The sequence below is a fragment of the Saccoglossus kowalevskii genome, chromosome 2, assembly GCF_978046115.1.
Source record: "Saccoglossus kowalevskii chromosome 2, keSacKowa6.1, whole genome shotgun sequence".
NCBI classification, from domain to species: domain Eukaryota; kingdom Metazoa; phylum Hemichordata; class Enteropneusta; family Harrimaniidae; genus Saccoglossus; species Saccoglossus kowalevskii.
In genome coordinates, this window is record NC_140642.1 from 30,857,206 (window position 1) to 30,872,283 (window position 15,078).

General features: G+C 35.9%; 1 protein-coding gene, 1 long non-coding RNA gene and 1 other non-coding gene across 4 annotated transcripts; 2 read left to right on the forward strand and 1 right to left on the reverse strand.

Annotated features, from left to right (window-relative positions):
* Positions 1-1,888: 1,888 nt before the first annotated feature.
* On the forward strand, positions 1,889-4,690 carry LOC102806630 (uncharacterized). The gene is made up of 4 exons (XR_438314.2): positions 1,889-1,995; positions 3,222-3,363; positions 4,218-4,253; positions 4,452-4,690. It is a non-coding gene; the product is annotated as an uncharacterized LOC102806630 (long non-coding RNA).
* A 533-nt stretch (positions 4,691-5,223) lies between these two features.
* LOC100370906 (retinol dehydrogenase 13-like) lies at positions 5,224-12,948 on the reverse strand. Of its 2 annotated transcripts, none has more exons than XM_078009589.2 (6): positions 12,817-12,948; positions 11,594-11,734; positions 11,143-11,334; positions 10,255-10,533; positions 8,590-8,797; positions 5,224-6,738 (listed from the first exon to the last, which is right to left on the reverse strand). In XM_078009589.2, the coding sequence occupies exons 1-6, from the start codon at positions 12,899-12,901 to the stop codon at positions 6,645-6,647; spliced, it is 999 nt and encodes a 332-aa protein (XP_077865715.1). In that variant the 5' UTR covers positions 12,902-12,948; the 3' UTR covers positions 5,224-6,644. The 2 variants fall into 2 exon arrangements, with proteins under 2 accessions (XP_077865715.1, XP_085350320.1); XM_085494194.1 differs by lacking the exon at positions 12,817-12,948 and adding an exon at positions 12,615-12,788.
* LOC144352777 (U6 spliceosomal RNA) lies at positions 10,955-11,065 on the forward strand. The gene has a single exon (XR_013420665.2). It is a non-coding gene; the product is annotated as a U6 spliceosomal RNA (small nuclear RNA).
* Positions 12,949-15,078: the final 2,130 nt, after the last annotated feature.

The window sequence follows — 15,078 nt, forward strand, 5'->3', positions numbered from 1 at the left end:
AACAGAGAATAACGTATACTTATTATCGTCGGATTAACACCAAATTTTCACAGCTTTAAGGTGGCAGTAAGAGGAACTTGAATGTGTCCAGACAAACTATTTCATCAATTATTTACCAACTAGTTGTGGTTTGAGTTGGGGGCAATGCGACTAAAACAGTAATTGAAATTCAGCACACTGTTTTAAAACGCGTTGCTTGAATAAAACTGACCAGACACATTCAATTTACCAGACTATTGAACAACTAGGAAAAGTTAAAAAAATACTTCTTATCTCCAGTATAAATGCGTAATTATTTTTTTTACAGAAAAAGTAATTTTTCACCTTTGATTGAGTAATTCGTCGTAGAATGCAGATACGGGCATGCAAAATACACTTGTGAAAAGCTTGAAGTCTGGCAATTCTAAAAATATATACTTTCCTGAGTCTATTTGTAGTCATTTAGTCACAATTAGAAGATGAAAACAAGTATGCAAATAATAGTCCCGCTACCTTAATTCACATTACTATAATCATATACAAGAGTAATATGCACAACGAAAATTTGAACTAATTTGCATCAGTATTACCCATGCTATAGATGAAATCATTTTCTCAATTTCTGACAACTGATTCTACGATGTCATACTTTACCCATAATCCTTTGCTTGAGAATCAAGATGGCTGACTACATAATACTGATGAAATGTTGAATATCTGGAGAATGAAAAGTGATATTAAAAAACTGTAAATTGTATTCTCCTACATTTGTGGAGCTTTTTCTTGGGGGTCATGGTGCTGTTTGGCTTGACTTCCCCTTTAATCAAACATACATTTTTGTATAACTTTTGATCAAGCCAATAAAAAATTTGGGCCAAAATTAACATGATTGTTCATGATTATGAACACCACAGTTGTGGTCAGCATCTTGTGAATGCACATGGCCAAATGATGAATAACACTTGACATGACATTTTCTAATACGAAAACATCAAAGTCCACAATAGCTCAGTTGTTGAAGGCTCTACCTACTGTGTTTGATAGTGTTGCTTCAAATCGCAACAACTTTTTCATAAAAACAAAGATGTGTGGATTTACATGAATAAAATGTACAGTCGCAGCAATAGGTCACATGACTAAAATGGCATAAATGTAACTGCTGTTGTTTATTTAATGACAATTATTGTGAAGTACATCTGATTTCTCAAGACAATACCAGAAAAAAATATAAGATATTTTTTTTAGCTCCATGGTTTATCAAAAATACAGTTGCAATGCCATCAAAACATGTTAGGTGTTGATCATTTGTAGAATGTTGGGAAAAGGCAAAAAAATGTTTGGAGTACAATTATGTAACCACAGTGTTATCAGATGCAAAGCCAAAGGGCTTAAAGCGGGGGGGGTCAACTACAAGTGTCTACCTGTGAGCCTTTGCGTTCTCAGCGTGTGTTTTTATCATCACTTGGGACTCAATTCCCGCAAGTACGCAGATGACGAGCCTCCCGCTTTAATAGTTAACACCCACCCCTACCACTGTTACTAAAGCGTGCCCCACCCACATCTGGATTGTTTATTTGCTGTACCACATGTTTTTTAGCGAATAAAACAGTTGTTACTTGGCCGTCACAGTAAAAACGTTGTATTGTACATTCTGTTCCGTGTCCGAACACGTTTGACGTAACTCTGGAATGCTTTCTTTGGAAGAAAAATAAAAGAAGAAAATTCTACAAGAGACATTGTACAAATAAAAAAACTATATCAATACAAAAATATCACACACATTTGACTGAGAAAAGCCAACAATAATTTTCGGATTTAAGTATAACTAATTATTATTTTTGTATCCTGCCTGTGAATCTATTATTTTTTTGTTTGCGAAGCAAGATATGCAATACTGCCCTCAAACGACCACCAAATACTTGTACCGTTGGGGGCGTAAGATATCTCGAACTTGTCGGCCATTTTGTTCTCTTGCCGGTGGTTTGTTTCGTCCTCGCGGTTAACTTATTCACGAAGGTATTTTTTCATATAATTAGTACACCCCTTTAAATTTGTTTTGACCGCATCTTGGTAGCATTTCTCCTGTATGTTAATTATTCTTTTCTTTCTATGAGCAATGTGCTAAGTTGACTTTGTTTAGTTCATTTCATTTGGGACATGGGTGTACGTGCAAATATCGAATGTGATTTCTTCTGTTCGGGTTTTCTGTCGTCAACATGTGTACCGGTCATTTCACTGGTATTATGGTATATATTTTATACTGCTGTTCGATTAATCAACTGGTCACTAAAATCATGCTTTGTATCAGGTCTACCAATAGTTGAACCGGTTAGTCTACAAAGAGTGGGGTCACGTTAATGCGCCAGTCTCTGGAAAGGGGCAGGTGATGAAACTATATGGTTGGTTCATTGGTTGGTTGAATACAGGTGGTGGCAGGGTCACAACCTATGTAGCAGCTTCAGTGATTTTCTTTTACCCAAAATTGGTGTAAATGAGGGGTGCAGAGCCATTTTGAATATTATGCTGAGTGATAAATTATTCAAAATGTTTCAAACCCCGAACCATGGCGAAACTTAAAGGGCGGTGGTCGTCGCATTACGCATGTGCGACATTTGTGTTGATAAAAATTCGTCATGACGTCTTCGATACCTTCCAATCACCTGAAAATACCTAATTAAAGCATTTTGTAATCGTTGATCTCGCGCGCAACAGTCAAAGTCGCCATCTTTGTTCATATGAGACCCATATATCTCGCGCATATGTGGCGCGTCAACTACCGCCCTTTAACACAAACTAGTATACAAGTGTACAAACCCCTAACCTAATTTCTCTTCAAAACTATATAATCCTAAAGTATAGCACTCATGCAATTAAAAATGGCATTCCTATGACAGGACCATTAGTTATCTTTAGAGTATGCCAATTTCCATGGGTTTGTTCACCTGTCTACACACATTGAATTTGACATTGTTGCTGATTATTCAAGAAATACTGTACTTTAAACTTTTTATTTGAGAGAATGAGATAAAGTCAAACTTTCATGGATGTGTCCATCTTATTACCATAACTCAAACTGAGAGGCACACAAAAACGCTGAGTCATATTTTTAGCCTATTTTGATGTGAATAGATGTGTAATTTTTGCTGCATCATTAGTTGAAAGAAAAATGTTGTAGCTCTTGGACCCCTTGTAATAATCCATAAATGTCAGTTGATCAATGTACCTACTGCTTTTCTCCACAGGTCAAGATGAGTTCAGTAACCCCTATCCTTAGTTTCAAGAAATTGGTATCATTGAGACCATACGTAAAGGCACTTTGGGTTGATCTTACTCCAGGACTCCTGCTCACAGGATTTGTCATGTCTTACATCACATTCACTGGATGTAAGTAGTTTATGTTGTATCCAACATGCTTGCAAATATTCTCTGAATTGCATTATTTGTGCATTTTTCACCTACCATAAAAAAATCTGTTATGAGCTTCTATGTACATGTAGTAAACCTGTGTTTATCACCAAGAGTGGAGTGATCTGATTAGTGAGGCTGACAGGAAGTCCTTCATTGGTAACCTTGTCGTTGTGAAATACTTTTCTCTTGGAATTTACGGTATTTTCGCTGCAGGGATAATTCAGTTATAATAAAATCCAGCAAATATATTTTTGTTCCTATAGTTTAAATTAAACATCAGTGAAAATAAATTTCACACAAAACATTCAAAAATCTTTCAGTGAAAATTAATTCCAGCTAAGATAACGTATTTTACAGTAACTATGGTTTGCTGTAGCTAAAGCAAACTGTGACATGCATCAATTGTCTCAATTGAAGCATACATACAGGAATCTCTTTAATATCACAAGTCAATTAATTGCAAAATTTTGTGGTAATGACATATCCTCGGTCCGTAAGACTGACAGTCACAGTGCCAAAATTTTAGTCTTCGTTAACCACCACCTAATTACTAACATTTTCACAGCTACCATTTGACATCTGCTGTAGTGTGCATTTAAAGTTGAGTTTAATCAAGATAGTGGTGATGTTTTTTGCACAGGTTTTAAAAACACTGGGATGTCTTGTATACAATGTTTTTTCGGTTGTGGTTAGGTCCTAAACCATTAAGCTAGGAATCTCTGTAGCTCTCTGTTCCAAGTTCACATTGAATGTTTAACTATTGTCAAAGGCATATACCCGGTACAATTTGGGTTTGGTGAAGTTCATTTTAAATTGATTTTCTCTTTCAGTAAAAGCACAGAAAGCACAAAAGGAAATAGATACGGGTAAGAAAATACTTTGTTACAATTTAAGAATTCATAGGCCCACGAGTGTTGCATGCTTGCATATTAGTTGCGGATAATGAATTGAAACCATCTCACTGGACAACCATTTACATGTACCTTGTCAATGTGGATTTTACTCTTAATGGCAGTCCGAGCAGGTTTGTTCATCAAATAATGATTTGATTTTATTTGTTACAGCTTCCAAACCAGCGCATTAATGAAGACCTGTGATCTATATAGTTTGTGGTTTATTATTGAAATGTGGTGATATATCTATAGTGTGGTGTGCCTGTTTACCAAATTACAGCACTTTAGAAATGTACAATGTTTTAGTACTATTTCATTAATTCGTTTTTGAATCAACAATAAAATACTTGTATGGTTGGTTGATGTGATAAATTAAATAAGAATGGATTAAACACCAGGTGATGTAAGGATATTCGTTGTAGATTGCATGTATTGTAAACTTGTACATGATGCACGTCTGTCAAGCAAGTCATTGTAAATCATAACTGCTGTTGATGAATGCATCTGGAGTTGTTACTCTGGCACCCGGGGGCCGGGGCATGCAGAATTTTATCTCACTGGTCTGCTTCCATGTTAAAGGTAGACCAGAAAAAGAAACAATGATCAAATGTTTTGTATGAATCCAAAGGTAACCATTCTGTATCTCTACAATTCATTCTAGCCAAATACAATACAGGAACTTTCATAGATTCATTAAAAAATACACTGATTTTGCATGTATATTTTAAAATGAACTTTTTTGATTTCATTCAAGTTCATACCAACATTTTTTTTGTAAAATACTTAATTACCAATAGCATACAAATTTATATAAAATCTGTTAATTAAATTCACACCCAGTAGCGGTTTGTAATGTGCTGATGGAAGGAACAAGTGAAAATAAGAAATTCAAATGACATTGCATAGAAATAAGGTCAAATAATGATGTAGGTAATACAAAAACGAATTTGTAAAGTGTTTATTTTACAAAACATTGGTGTACAGATTCAGAATTTGAAAATGGAACCTCAAAGATAAAGTGGCTGGTACTTGTAGTTACAAAATATTAAAATGGATTAAATAGTTTTTCTGAATATCTCCCATAATTTGCGGTATAAACATTTGTCCAGATTAAGTTTTATCTAATTCATGACAATCGCTCCACAAAAATTAACTGATCTGTAGTTTGATTTGGATGAAATGACTGGTTTAAGAAAATATCTGACAAATATATGCAGTTTTCTAGTTTGAATATATTTATGGTACAGGGGTATTGCTACATTGTCTAATTTGTATACAATTTGAGCCAGAGGACAACCTTTTCACCATCATTTCCTTCTTTTCATCACAAAATAGTCTTGTTTTGGGACAAAAATTAAAAATTGACTCAAATTTAGGGCTCATTTCCAGAAATACTGTAGAATACTTTATTTTGGCTTGAAATTTATTTTCGCTGAAGGGATGATTCCGTGAAAATAAAATCCAGCGAATATACTTTTTTTCCTATATTTCACATTAAACTCATCAAAAATCAGTGAAAATTATTTCCATACAAAAAGCCTTTTCAGCAAAATTAATTCCAGCGAAAATAAAGTATTCCACAGTATTGAAGAATACAAGTTAAAAGTGCAGAATAATTTGAGCGAGAAAGTCTGGTGTTGAAAAGGTTAAATGAGTTATTTAAATATCTATGGAACACACGCTTGCATAAAATTGCCACTCATGCTAAAGCCAAATTATCCAATAGCCACTGCCTAAATTGGAATCACACCTACTTTATGATGAACTTCAGACCAGATTAGATTAGATTTTCATACAAATCTGTGCACATTAATTACCCTGTTCCATTATGTTGGTAGCAGCTTGCCCAAAAACATTGAAAAACTGTACATGCTGATATCAGTTTTTGCATATTAATTAGTTCATTTGCATACTTTTCTACTTGCTTATATCATAGTTTTTTCAACTGGATCAATACTTTATACATGCATACCGAATATTGACCCTAGTTTGGAATTTGTGGACATTTATTTACAAATTTGCATGAATATTTTCACCTTGTATTTTGTATTCTAACAACAGTGTGGTCTAATAGATTCAATAGTTTTTGAATCAATCTATAAAGCAGTACGAGGCTAAAATAGTTATTCAATAAATAAACACACTGAATTGCCATAAGGGTTACAGCATACATATGTTTCCCAAGGAAGTTGCGGGTGCTCTGATCATCGTCCAAGGGGAAATAGTTTTTGTATAGAACACAGTCACTCTACCGTGTATAGACCAAAGAGAAACGTGTTTGCTGTTGTCGAAATAAGGTAATAGGTGTTTTAAAATACACCACATCCACACTGAATACTTTCATAGTATCTCTACCATCTTATCTTATAGACCAACCATTTCACTACTGATATCCCATAATTTCTTAGCTGTGTCATCATCTCTGGCTTGTGGTGGTACTTCTTTAGGTACGCAGTCACTGAAAAAATGTATAATAAAAACATGTTTATTTTTCAAAAAAACATAGAAATATTATTGAATTATAGTTCAGTATTTTCAAAAAATTATCATTCAGTCACAACAACACAGTCCCCATACATTTCCATTGTAAGATTATCTGGGAGTGTACATATTTATTTTTCAAAACGCATAGGAATATAACTGAATTTTATTTCAGTATTTTAAAAAAATTATCAGACAGTCATGACAACACAGTCCCTGTATATTTCCATTGTAAGATTATATGTGAGTGTACATGTCCCAATCAAAGATGTGAATGCAATCATTCAAGGGTAGATTAAATAAAAGCTAAATTATCTAATTTCAACAAATCCCATCCATGTGCGACTGAAATCCCAAAATGTAAAAATGCCTCCTACATTGTCTGTGAGTCGGCCATCTTGAATACAAACTTGAAAAATTTGCTACGTTCACACGAGCCGGCTCGAGCCAAGATGGCTCCAATAAACCCTCGATCGTGTATATGCATCAGGTGCCTATTATCGAAGCCAAAATCATGCCCTCAATCATCTTCTTCAAGTAACCTCTCATTTCAATTATGACGGAGACAACATCTTTCGTAATTTCATGCAATTTCCGGCTTGACGAAGAGATATGCGTCCTAATATATATTTGGGAGAGTAAAGAATTACTGCGATAGATTGATAGCTCAACAGAAAACAGAAAAAAATGGCGTACGAAATTATGCGACAAAAACCTGAAAGAACGACTGAATGGAAACTTTTTAAAGACACTAAAGATAAAAATCGTCGAAGCGATCACGGTACGGTGACGTGTTCCTAGTAGGTTTAGATTTTTCCACAGTTCCTCTATGATAGATAGAGAGGATAGATGGACTGTGATTCTTCCCAGTAGTTTAAATATCATTACAGTTGAATAATTACAAAATGGTAATTTTGCATGACAATAACTTAAGCAAATAATAGGCTGTAACACATTTTAGCTGCCGTGTTTACTGTTTATTCGAACATGGAGATACTTGTACCTAAATCATAACACCAGTGCATTGTCTTTTTCTACCTCCATGCTCAGACTCGCGACTGTTTCTTTTTTTTCTCCCATCTCAACAGCATCGTGCCTTGTAAAGAAACAACACAAGCAGGACACCAACATCGTTTTCAGTCCAGTTTTTTTTTTACATACTAGTAATTATTTGAGGGCACTGTTTCGTTCGGCTCTGATCGAACTGAATCAAACTCTGGCAGATCTCGGCTCTCGTTCGGCTCCTGATCGTATGAACGCATTGGAGATAATCTCCTGTTAATCCGTGGGAGGAGCAGTAGTTTGGCTCCAATAGGAGTATGGCCATGTGAACATAGCAATTAGCATGGTGTCTTAGCATATCATTGTTTATGGCTGATGCTGAAATTACTGCTGGGTAGATAAAATTATAATGGAAAGTCTAAGTGATCATAAATCATGTATATTTATTTAAAAATTTGTACAAATACTAGTCTCAAGATCTTAGAATACAATTTAAATTACCTGAATGCTACAAATTTTAGGTTTCCACCCCTCATATTAAAGGACGGTGGCCATTGCGTCACGCATGCGCGAGCTATGAGACTCATATGAACGAAGATGGCTACTTTTGCTGTTGTGCAGGCCAACGAGTACAAACTTTAGGTTACCAAGCTTAAATAATTTCTTTGGTGATTGGAGGGTATCAAAGGAGTCGCCAACAGTAATTAGTGCATGTTTTATTTTCATAAGAATAATGCATTGGATTGTGGGAAAATCATTGTTTATCACCACAGATTTCGCACATGCACGGCACGGCGACTACCACCCTTCAACACAGTTTACATACCTAAAATAAACACCACTTGTATTTGTTAATGTCTCATCCAGCGCTAAACAGATTGTAGTTTGTGCTCCTTGCTGAGAGGTTTTAAAAATCATAAAATAAAGAATCTTCATCAAAACCGGTTTCCATATTGAGTGGTCCTGGTTCATGTATCGACCTAGTTCAGTGGCTACTATGCCAGGATGAAGTGAATTAGCCGTCACTCCCGAACCTACCAAATGAATATCAAAGTTAAGTTATTGCTGATTGAAAAAAAAGATGGATGGGTTTCAAATATGTAATTGAGTGCTAAACAGAAAATGGGGAAAGAGTCCTAGACATGAAAGCTGCTCAAGAATAAACTAACAAGGTTTAGGTATAATTTAAGACAGTTTGCCAACATTAGGAGGGCAAAGATGCGTGAAATAAGCATGTCACAAGGATGTAATAAGCATGTCACAAGTGTGAAATAAGCATGTCACAAGTGTGTAATAAACATGTTAAAAGTGTGAAAGAAGCATGTCACAAGTGTGTAATAAACATGTCAAAAGTGTGAAATAAGCATGTCACACCTGTATAATAAGCATGTCACAAGTGTGTGTTAAACCTGTTAAAAGCGTGAAGTAAGCATGTCACAAGTGAGAAATAAACATGTCACAAGTGATATCCCTGATGAAATCACAAATAAAAAGTCATTGGAAATGACACAGTCCCCGTTAAATTTTTGAAAGTTCTCTTTGTGCTTGTCATATTAAAACGGGGGGGGGGGGGGGGGTGTCGCGAGCGTGTCCTTGAAACTTGAGTTCCAAGTGGCGTATACAACAGATTGTTTATTTACATCAAAACATGTGTTCCGTGTAGTAGTAATATGGCCAAAAATAAAAACAGCCGTTATTTGGCCATCTTTGATCTGATTATGAAACACACTGATATGTATGATGTGTGTGCCAAATACAAATGAAAATGGTACATAAATTGTAGAAATATAGTAGTAAGGCCAAAAAATCAGATTGCTGTCAGTCGGCCATCCTTGACCAGATTTTGAAACAAATTGTCATAGACATGCATCCTAACATGTATAAAGTACATGTATGTGCCAAATTTGAATGAAAACTGACAGAGCACATCCAAGATACCGCATAAAAAAACCCAACAAGATGCCTGCCAGTCGACCATCTTTGATCCAATTGCGAAATAAATTGTCATGGACATGTAACCTAACATGTATAATCTATGTACCAAGTTTGAATGAAAACTGACAAAGCATGTCCAAAATACAACATTTTCAAAAAACAAGATGGCTGCCAGTCGGCCATTTTCAATCAAATCGCTATCCCACTGCATGTGCATATGTCCCAGATAAAGTACTAGGCACATGCAAAGAATGAACAAAATCGGTCCATGGGATTCTGAGATATGACTCCGGACGGACGCATGGATGCACAGACGCAGACCGAATTATAAGTCCCCGTTTTCAGACTTCGTCCAAACGGGGACTAAAAATACCAACTGACCATTCATAAAGTTTCTCATGTGCTTTTTAATGAAGTAAAATAAGGAGAATGCAACATGTTTATACTTAAAATAAAACGTGTACATGCATGTATTGAACAATTTTTGGATTTTCCACAAAATTTTCTACACCACCTAGAGCAAAATAAAGTTACAAGACTTCAATAATCAACTCACCTTCAAGTTTTTTGCTGAGCTCCCTTGTAAATAACACATTGGCTAATTTACTTTGGCAGTATGCTACCCAAGGTACATAGTTCTTTTCAGAATTAATATCCTCAAAATTAATCTGTCCAGTTTCCATAGCAAGTGATGAGACTGTTATTATACGTGATGGTGATGATTTCTTTAATAAGTCTAATAATAAATTGGTGAGTAAAAAATGGCCAAGGTGATTGACACCAAATTGCATTTCAAATCCATCGTCAGTCTTCCAGTATGGACATGCCATTACACCTAAAATACAGGAGAAAACAGAACTAGATATAGCATTGAAAACAAGGTCTAGTTAAAGGGGAACCGCTCAATCCCTTGGATTGCACCAAAGAATCATGGGACACTATTGTTTATGTTGTTTACAATGTTAATCTATCTTTTGTTATCCATTGTTATTTTAATCCAGAAAGTAAATTTGTTGTAAAATTAATCTTAACTGGAAGGTGCCCCTTTAAGCCCCATATATGATTAGTCAGCTATGAACTTAATCAGAGGAAAGTTGGTTTCTATCTTGCCAGTTTGTGGTGTTTTGTCTACTGTACTTCTCCCCACTATTTGTACTGATAGGATAGTGAATGCTATGTGTATGCTATATACTTCCAAGAGAGTTGACGGTTTATGAAATATGACTGGCAAGTCCCAAAAAAGTATTTATAAACAGTTTGTTGGATATTAAAAGCTATAGAAATACACAATTTTACAATGAAGATTACCGGTAGCATGGCCCCTGCGCAAGGATGACACACAAATTCGTGAAACACAATTTCATAATTCAACTTCTTTTCTAAAATTGATGTTCTTCTTTTAAAATCATTAACAAAAGCAAACAAACTATAACAACGAACTTGCCTGCATTATTGATCAATATCTCTAGGTGGGACTCTTTGTTGATGACATCATCAGCAAATTTACGAACTGTTTTTAGATTTGCCAGATCCAGCTGTTTCACAACTACGTTTTGATTTCCAGTCTCTCTGATTATATCATTGGCAGCCCTTTCACCTTTCAGTATATCTCGACATGCAAGAATTACCCGTGCACCTGAAAAACAGATGTTTAGAGAAATAAAACAAAAGAATGGTATACCGTAATTGCTCTATTAGTAGCGCATACACTTACATAAATGAGTTGCAGAGGTGATTCTGTGGTTAAATTACGTAAACAAGTGTCATAATTTGTTTATATGTTCTTGTATTGCAGATATGATTCTAATAAAGAAAATATGATATTCTCAGTTTGGCAGCATGAAAATCTTAATAATTATAATAAGTTTTGGAACACTGAAAATCTCATATTATACCTCGTTCTGCTAGTACCAAAGCTGTCTCTTTACCGATGCCAGTGTTAGCTCCTGTGATTATAACTGTTTTACCAGTCAGTTTGGCTTGACTTGTGCATACACCACCATCAGCCCATTTTCTAAGCAGTGTAAAACCAATGCCTGGAATGATAGAAGATGGCCATATGTCTAGAACAGTCTGTCGCAAAACCTACAGATTATTAACTATTGATAACTGGATGAAAATAAATGTGTTAAATTTCATATGAACGGAAACATTATATTTTAAACATATTATGGATTGTCATTTTTGTGCATATTCTCAGTGGTTTTCAATCGTCTATTTTAATAGTCTGGCATGTAAATGATTTGGAGAAAACAAAGGTGTCAACACAATTTCACATATAGAAGTTGATCACACAACCTTAAAATAAATATTTTGTGGCCATTGTTGGCCAGCTATGTTGCGTACACTGAAAGTGCGGTTGTCTCCGCGCTGCGTATGTGCGACATTTGTGTTGATAAACATTGATTTCCCAATGCTCTTCAAATGGAAATCACAATTATGAAGTTTGACCTGGGCGCGAATTGCACTAATTACCACCTATGACTCTTTTGAGATCTTTCATCACCTAAAAATTACCTAATTAAAGCTTGGAATCGTCTCAGTTTGTACTTGTTGGTCATGCAACAGTCGAAGTCGCCATCTTTGTTTATACGAGACCCATATATCTCGCGCATGAGTGGCGTGACGACTACCGCCCTTTAATCTAAAGTCCAGGGTGGAGCAGGGGATGGATGTGTCGGGGCAGCAAATGAATAGTGCATTAGTTCCAATATCTAAGAATTGTGTAAAAACTGCCACAGTACACAGTACGATATTATTTTGTAAAAAGCTCCGCGAGAAGGGGAGAAAAGAACAAAATATACTCCAAGTGTCACGTACACTTGTGGCGTACAACGTATTTATTATTAAAAATCTAAGCGCCGCGCCACACCACGTAAAGTCTGAATAACTGAATTATAAAGTCATACACATTACCGATAATAACGGGCACTAACAAATAACGCATCTTAATCATGACTTGAGATAATAATTGACATCAGTTGATTATAAAAACATCGGAAAACTGCGACGTTTGAACTACTACCGGTATATCATATGTTGACCCAACACAAATTATGTATGGTAATGAGCTGCTACAAATTCGGGTACACAATAAACTAACTCTCATGGTAAGTACCTATAAATGAAACCGATGCAAGAGCGATGTAGTGTCGCCGTACAAACGTTACGATATCTTCTAGGTATACGACGGACGTCGCCATCACAAATGACGGAGAAGAATCCCGGTAAAAATCCAAATGAGCTCTCAGAGGCGTGCCCCGGAAGTACATCAATAGACTTGTTCAGGGCTGGGCCATTAACAACTCTGGGTGGGACGATACAGACGATGGCAGAAAAAAGGCTGGTTACGAACCAGTTGAGCGAGGCTAACCAAGTCGTAAACCCGGGGTGATTCGTAACCAGTCTTATGGTTGGTTGTTGACAATTTCTGAATAGGCCACGCCTCCAACTGTGCCGTGCGTTCGGGCAAACCGAATTTAGTCATAAATTGAGTCAATTTGTGTAGTTTTCTTGATTTATTCTGCAGAAAGAGCAACTAATATTTTCAACCTGGTATTTTTTATAGATTTTATTTTTCATTCTTTAAAAGTTTAAAAAATATGAGCTCGCTGGAACCTTCATCCCTTGTCTATTTCTTATACTAGATGCCAGCCGATATCCCCCTTCTCATTGAGACTGTGTACAGTTGATTGTAGTTTTACAGTTCCTGGGCTCCCTGTGGTATATAGTGATTATAAAAAGGTGAAACCATTTTTTGGATTTTAAAGATATTGAGAACACTGCTGATAAAACATTGATTACATTTGTGACGTCATTATTCGCAGCTTAGCGGCAGTTAGAGCACTGACAATTATCTATCCACTTCAAACCTAACGTCAGCTTATTCTAAAACCCAGAATCAAACATAGTTTAACATAACTATTATAGGATAGCACAAAACCTATGTTATTTTATTCTGTCTGTCTGAAAAGGGGTATCCTTTTTCATTATTTCTGTCTAAAAAGGTGTCCATATTTTCCAAAGACTGTCTCTAGAGCTTGAGTGATCCAACAATCAGGAGAATGAAGCTATTTTTTTTCTTTCTGTAACTTCATTTCCATCGTCAAAGTCCATCCCCGGGAGTCCACCTGCTTTTCCCTTGGTACTATTTATGTTTACTGTCTGGAAAGGGGTGTCAAATATCCACAGTTTGTCTGAAAAGGAGTAGGCAATTTGAGTTTATTTCTGTTTGATAAGGGGTAGGGGTTTCAAACAACCAGCTACACACCCCTGCCAGTATTTTTTGTAAGTCCCCCCCCCGGACAGCACAGCCACCATACCAACACAAGTTTTCCCCAGCTTGGGGTAAATACATTCCCGTGAAGAAAATTCTACAATCACACTATAACACCTACACTAAGAAGATAAAACTTTTACCAAAGAAAGCTAAATACACTGTGAAGGGAAAGAGAACCAAAGGTAACTGGTTGTACCTTTATAGTATAAAGATGCTAGCCACGCCACTGCTAGATCAAATATTATTCATAATCGTAATTACATTTTAAAGATCACATTTGAATAATCAGGGTATTGAGTAATGTAGTGTAGAAGTTGCCTTTTCTTAATAATTACAATCTGCTGAAATACATGTAAACAAACGGTGGCTATTGGTATTGTAAACATTATTATATCATAAAATTACACTACAAAAAATCTGTGTGTTTTAATCCAGTAGTACTCCTACATAAATATTATTTTCCCCAGGTGGTGAATTGCTAGAAACTTTCATTTCCACTGTCTTATGATTTATTATTAGAATTATCAGACAGTGGGTCATCGTCATAGCTCTGAATATAACTTAAGTTTTTAACATTCCATTCAACGTAAATACAACTGCTGAATGCGTAATAAGAGTAGGTGTTTGTTGAGGCAACACAGTCAACCAGACTGTGTATACAATCGGTTTACTATAGTGTCATGAGGCTTGCATTGCAAACAAAATTGCAACCCTCCCCTTTATGCCTACACAGATTATTTCCCTCAACACTTGCACGAAATTCAGTGACCCCCCCCCCTCCTGTACTTTCTGTCAAGTCCCTGAAAATGTCAAGTCGAACTGACAAAAACTGTGAGAGCTAATTAAGTTTCAATCTCTCTGACCAACAGAAAACAGAAACGAATATAATGCCCTTTTTATGAAAGTGACGTTTATCGCCCAGAAAAATGGCTATCGCATCCCGAATCCACCATGCACAGACGCTTGCTGATGTTAAATCGTCAGGTAAAAAAAAATGAAAATATTTACGAATCGAGGGAAATGGACAAAACAATTACAACCTTGCGTGAAAACTGTCCTGGCGTCGTGTAATCAATTCCACTGAATAAGTCTGAAATGGTA

Excerpts from the sequence above, each read along its gene's own strand:
- LOC100370906 (XM_078009589.2), bottom strand. The coding sequence starts at position 12,901 with ATGGCGACGTCCGTCGTATACCTAGAAGATATCGTAACGTTTGTACGG. Across the intron at positions 11,735-12,816 it reads TGCATCGGTTTCATTTATAG|GCATTGGTTTTACACTGCTT; the intron begins GTACTTACCATG and ends CTATCATTCCAG. Across the intron at positions 8,798-10,254 it reads GCTCAGCAAAAAACTTGAAG|GTTCGGGAGTGACGGCTAAT; the intron begins GTGAGTTGATTA and ends TTCATTTGGTAG.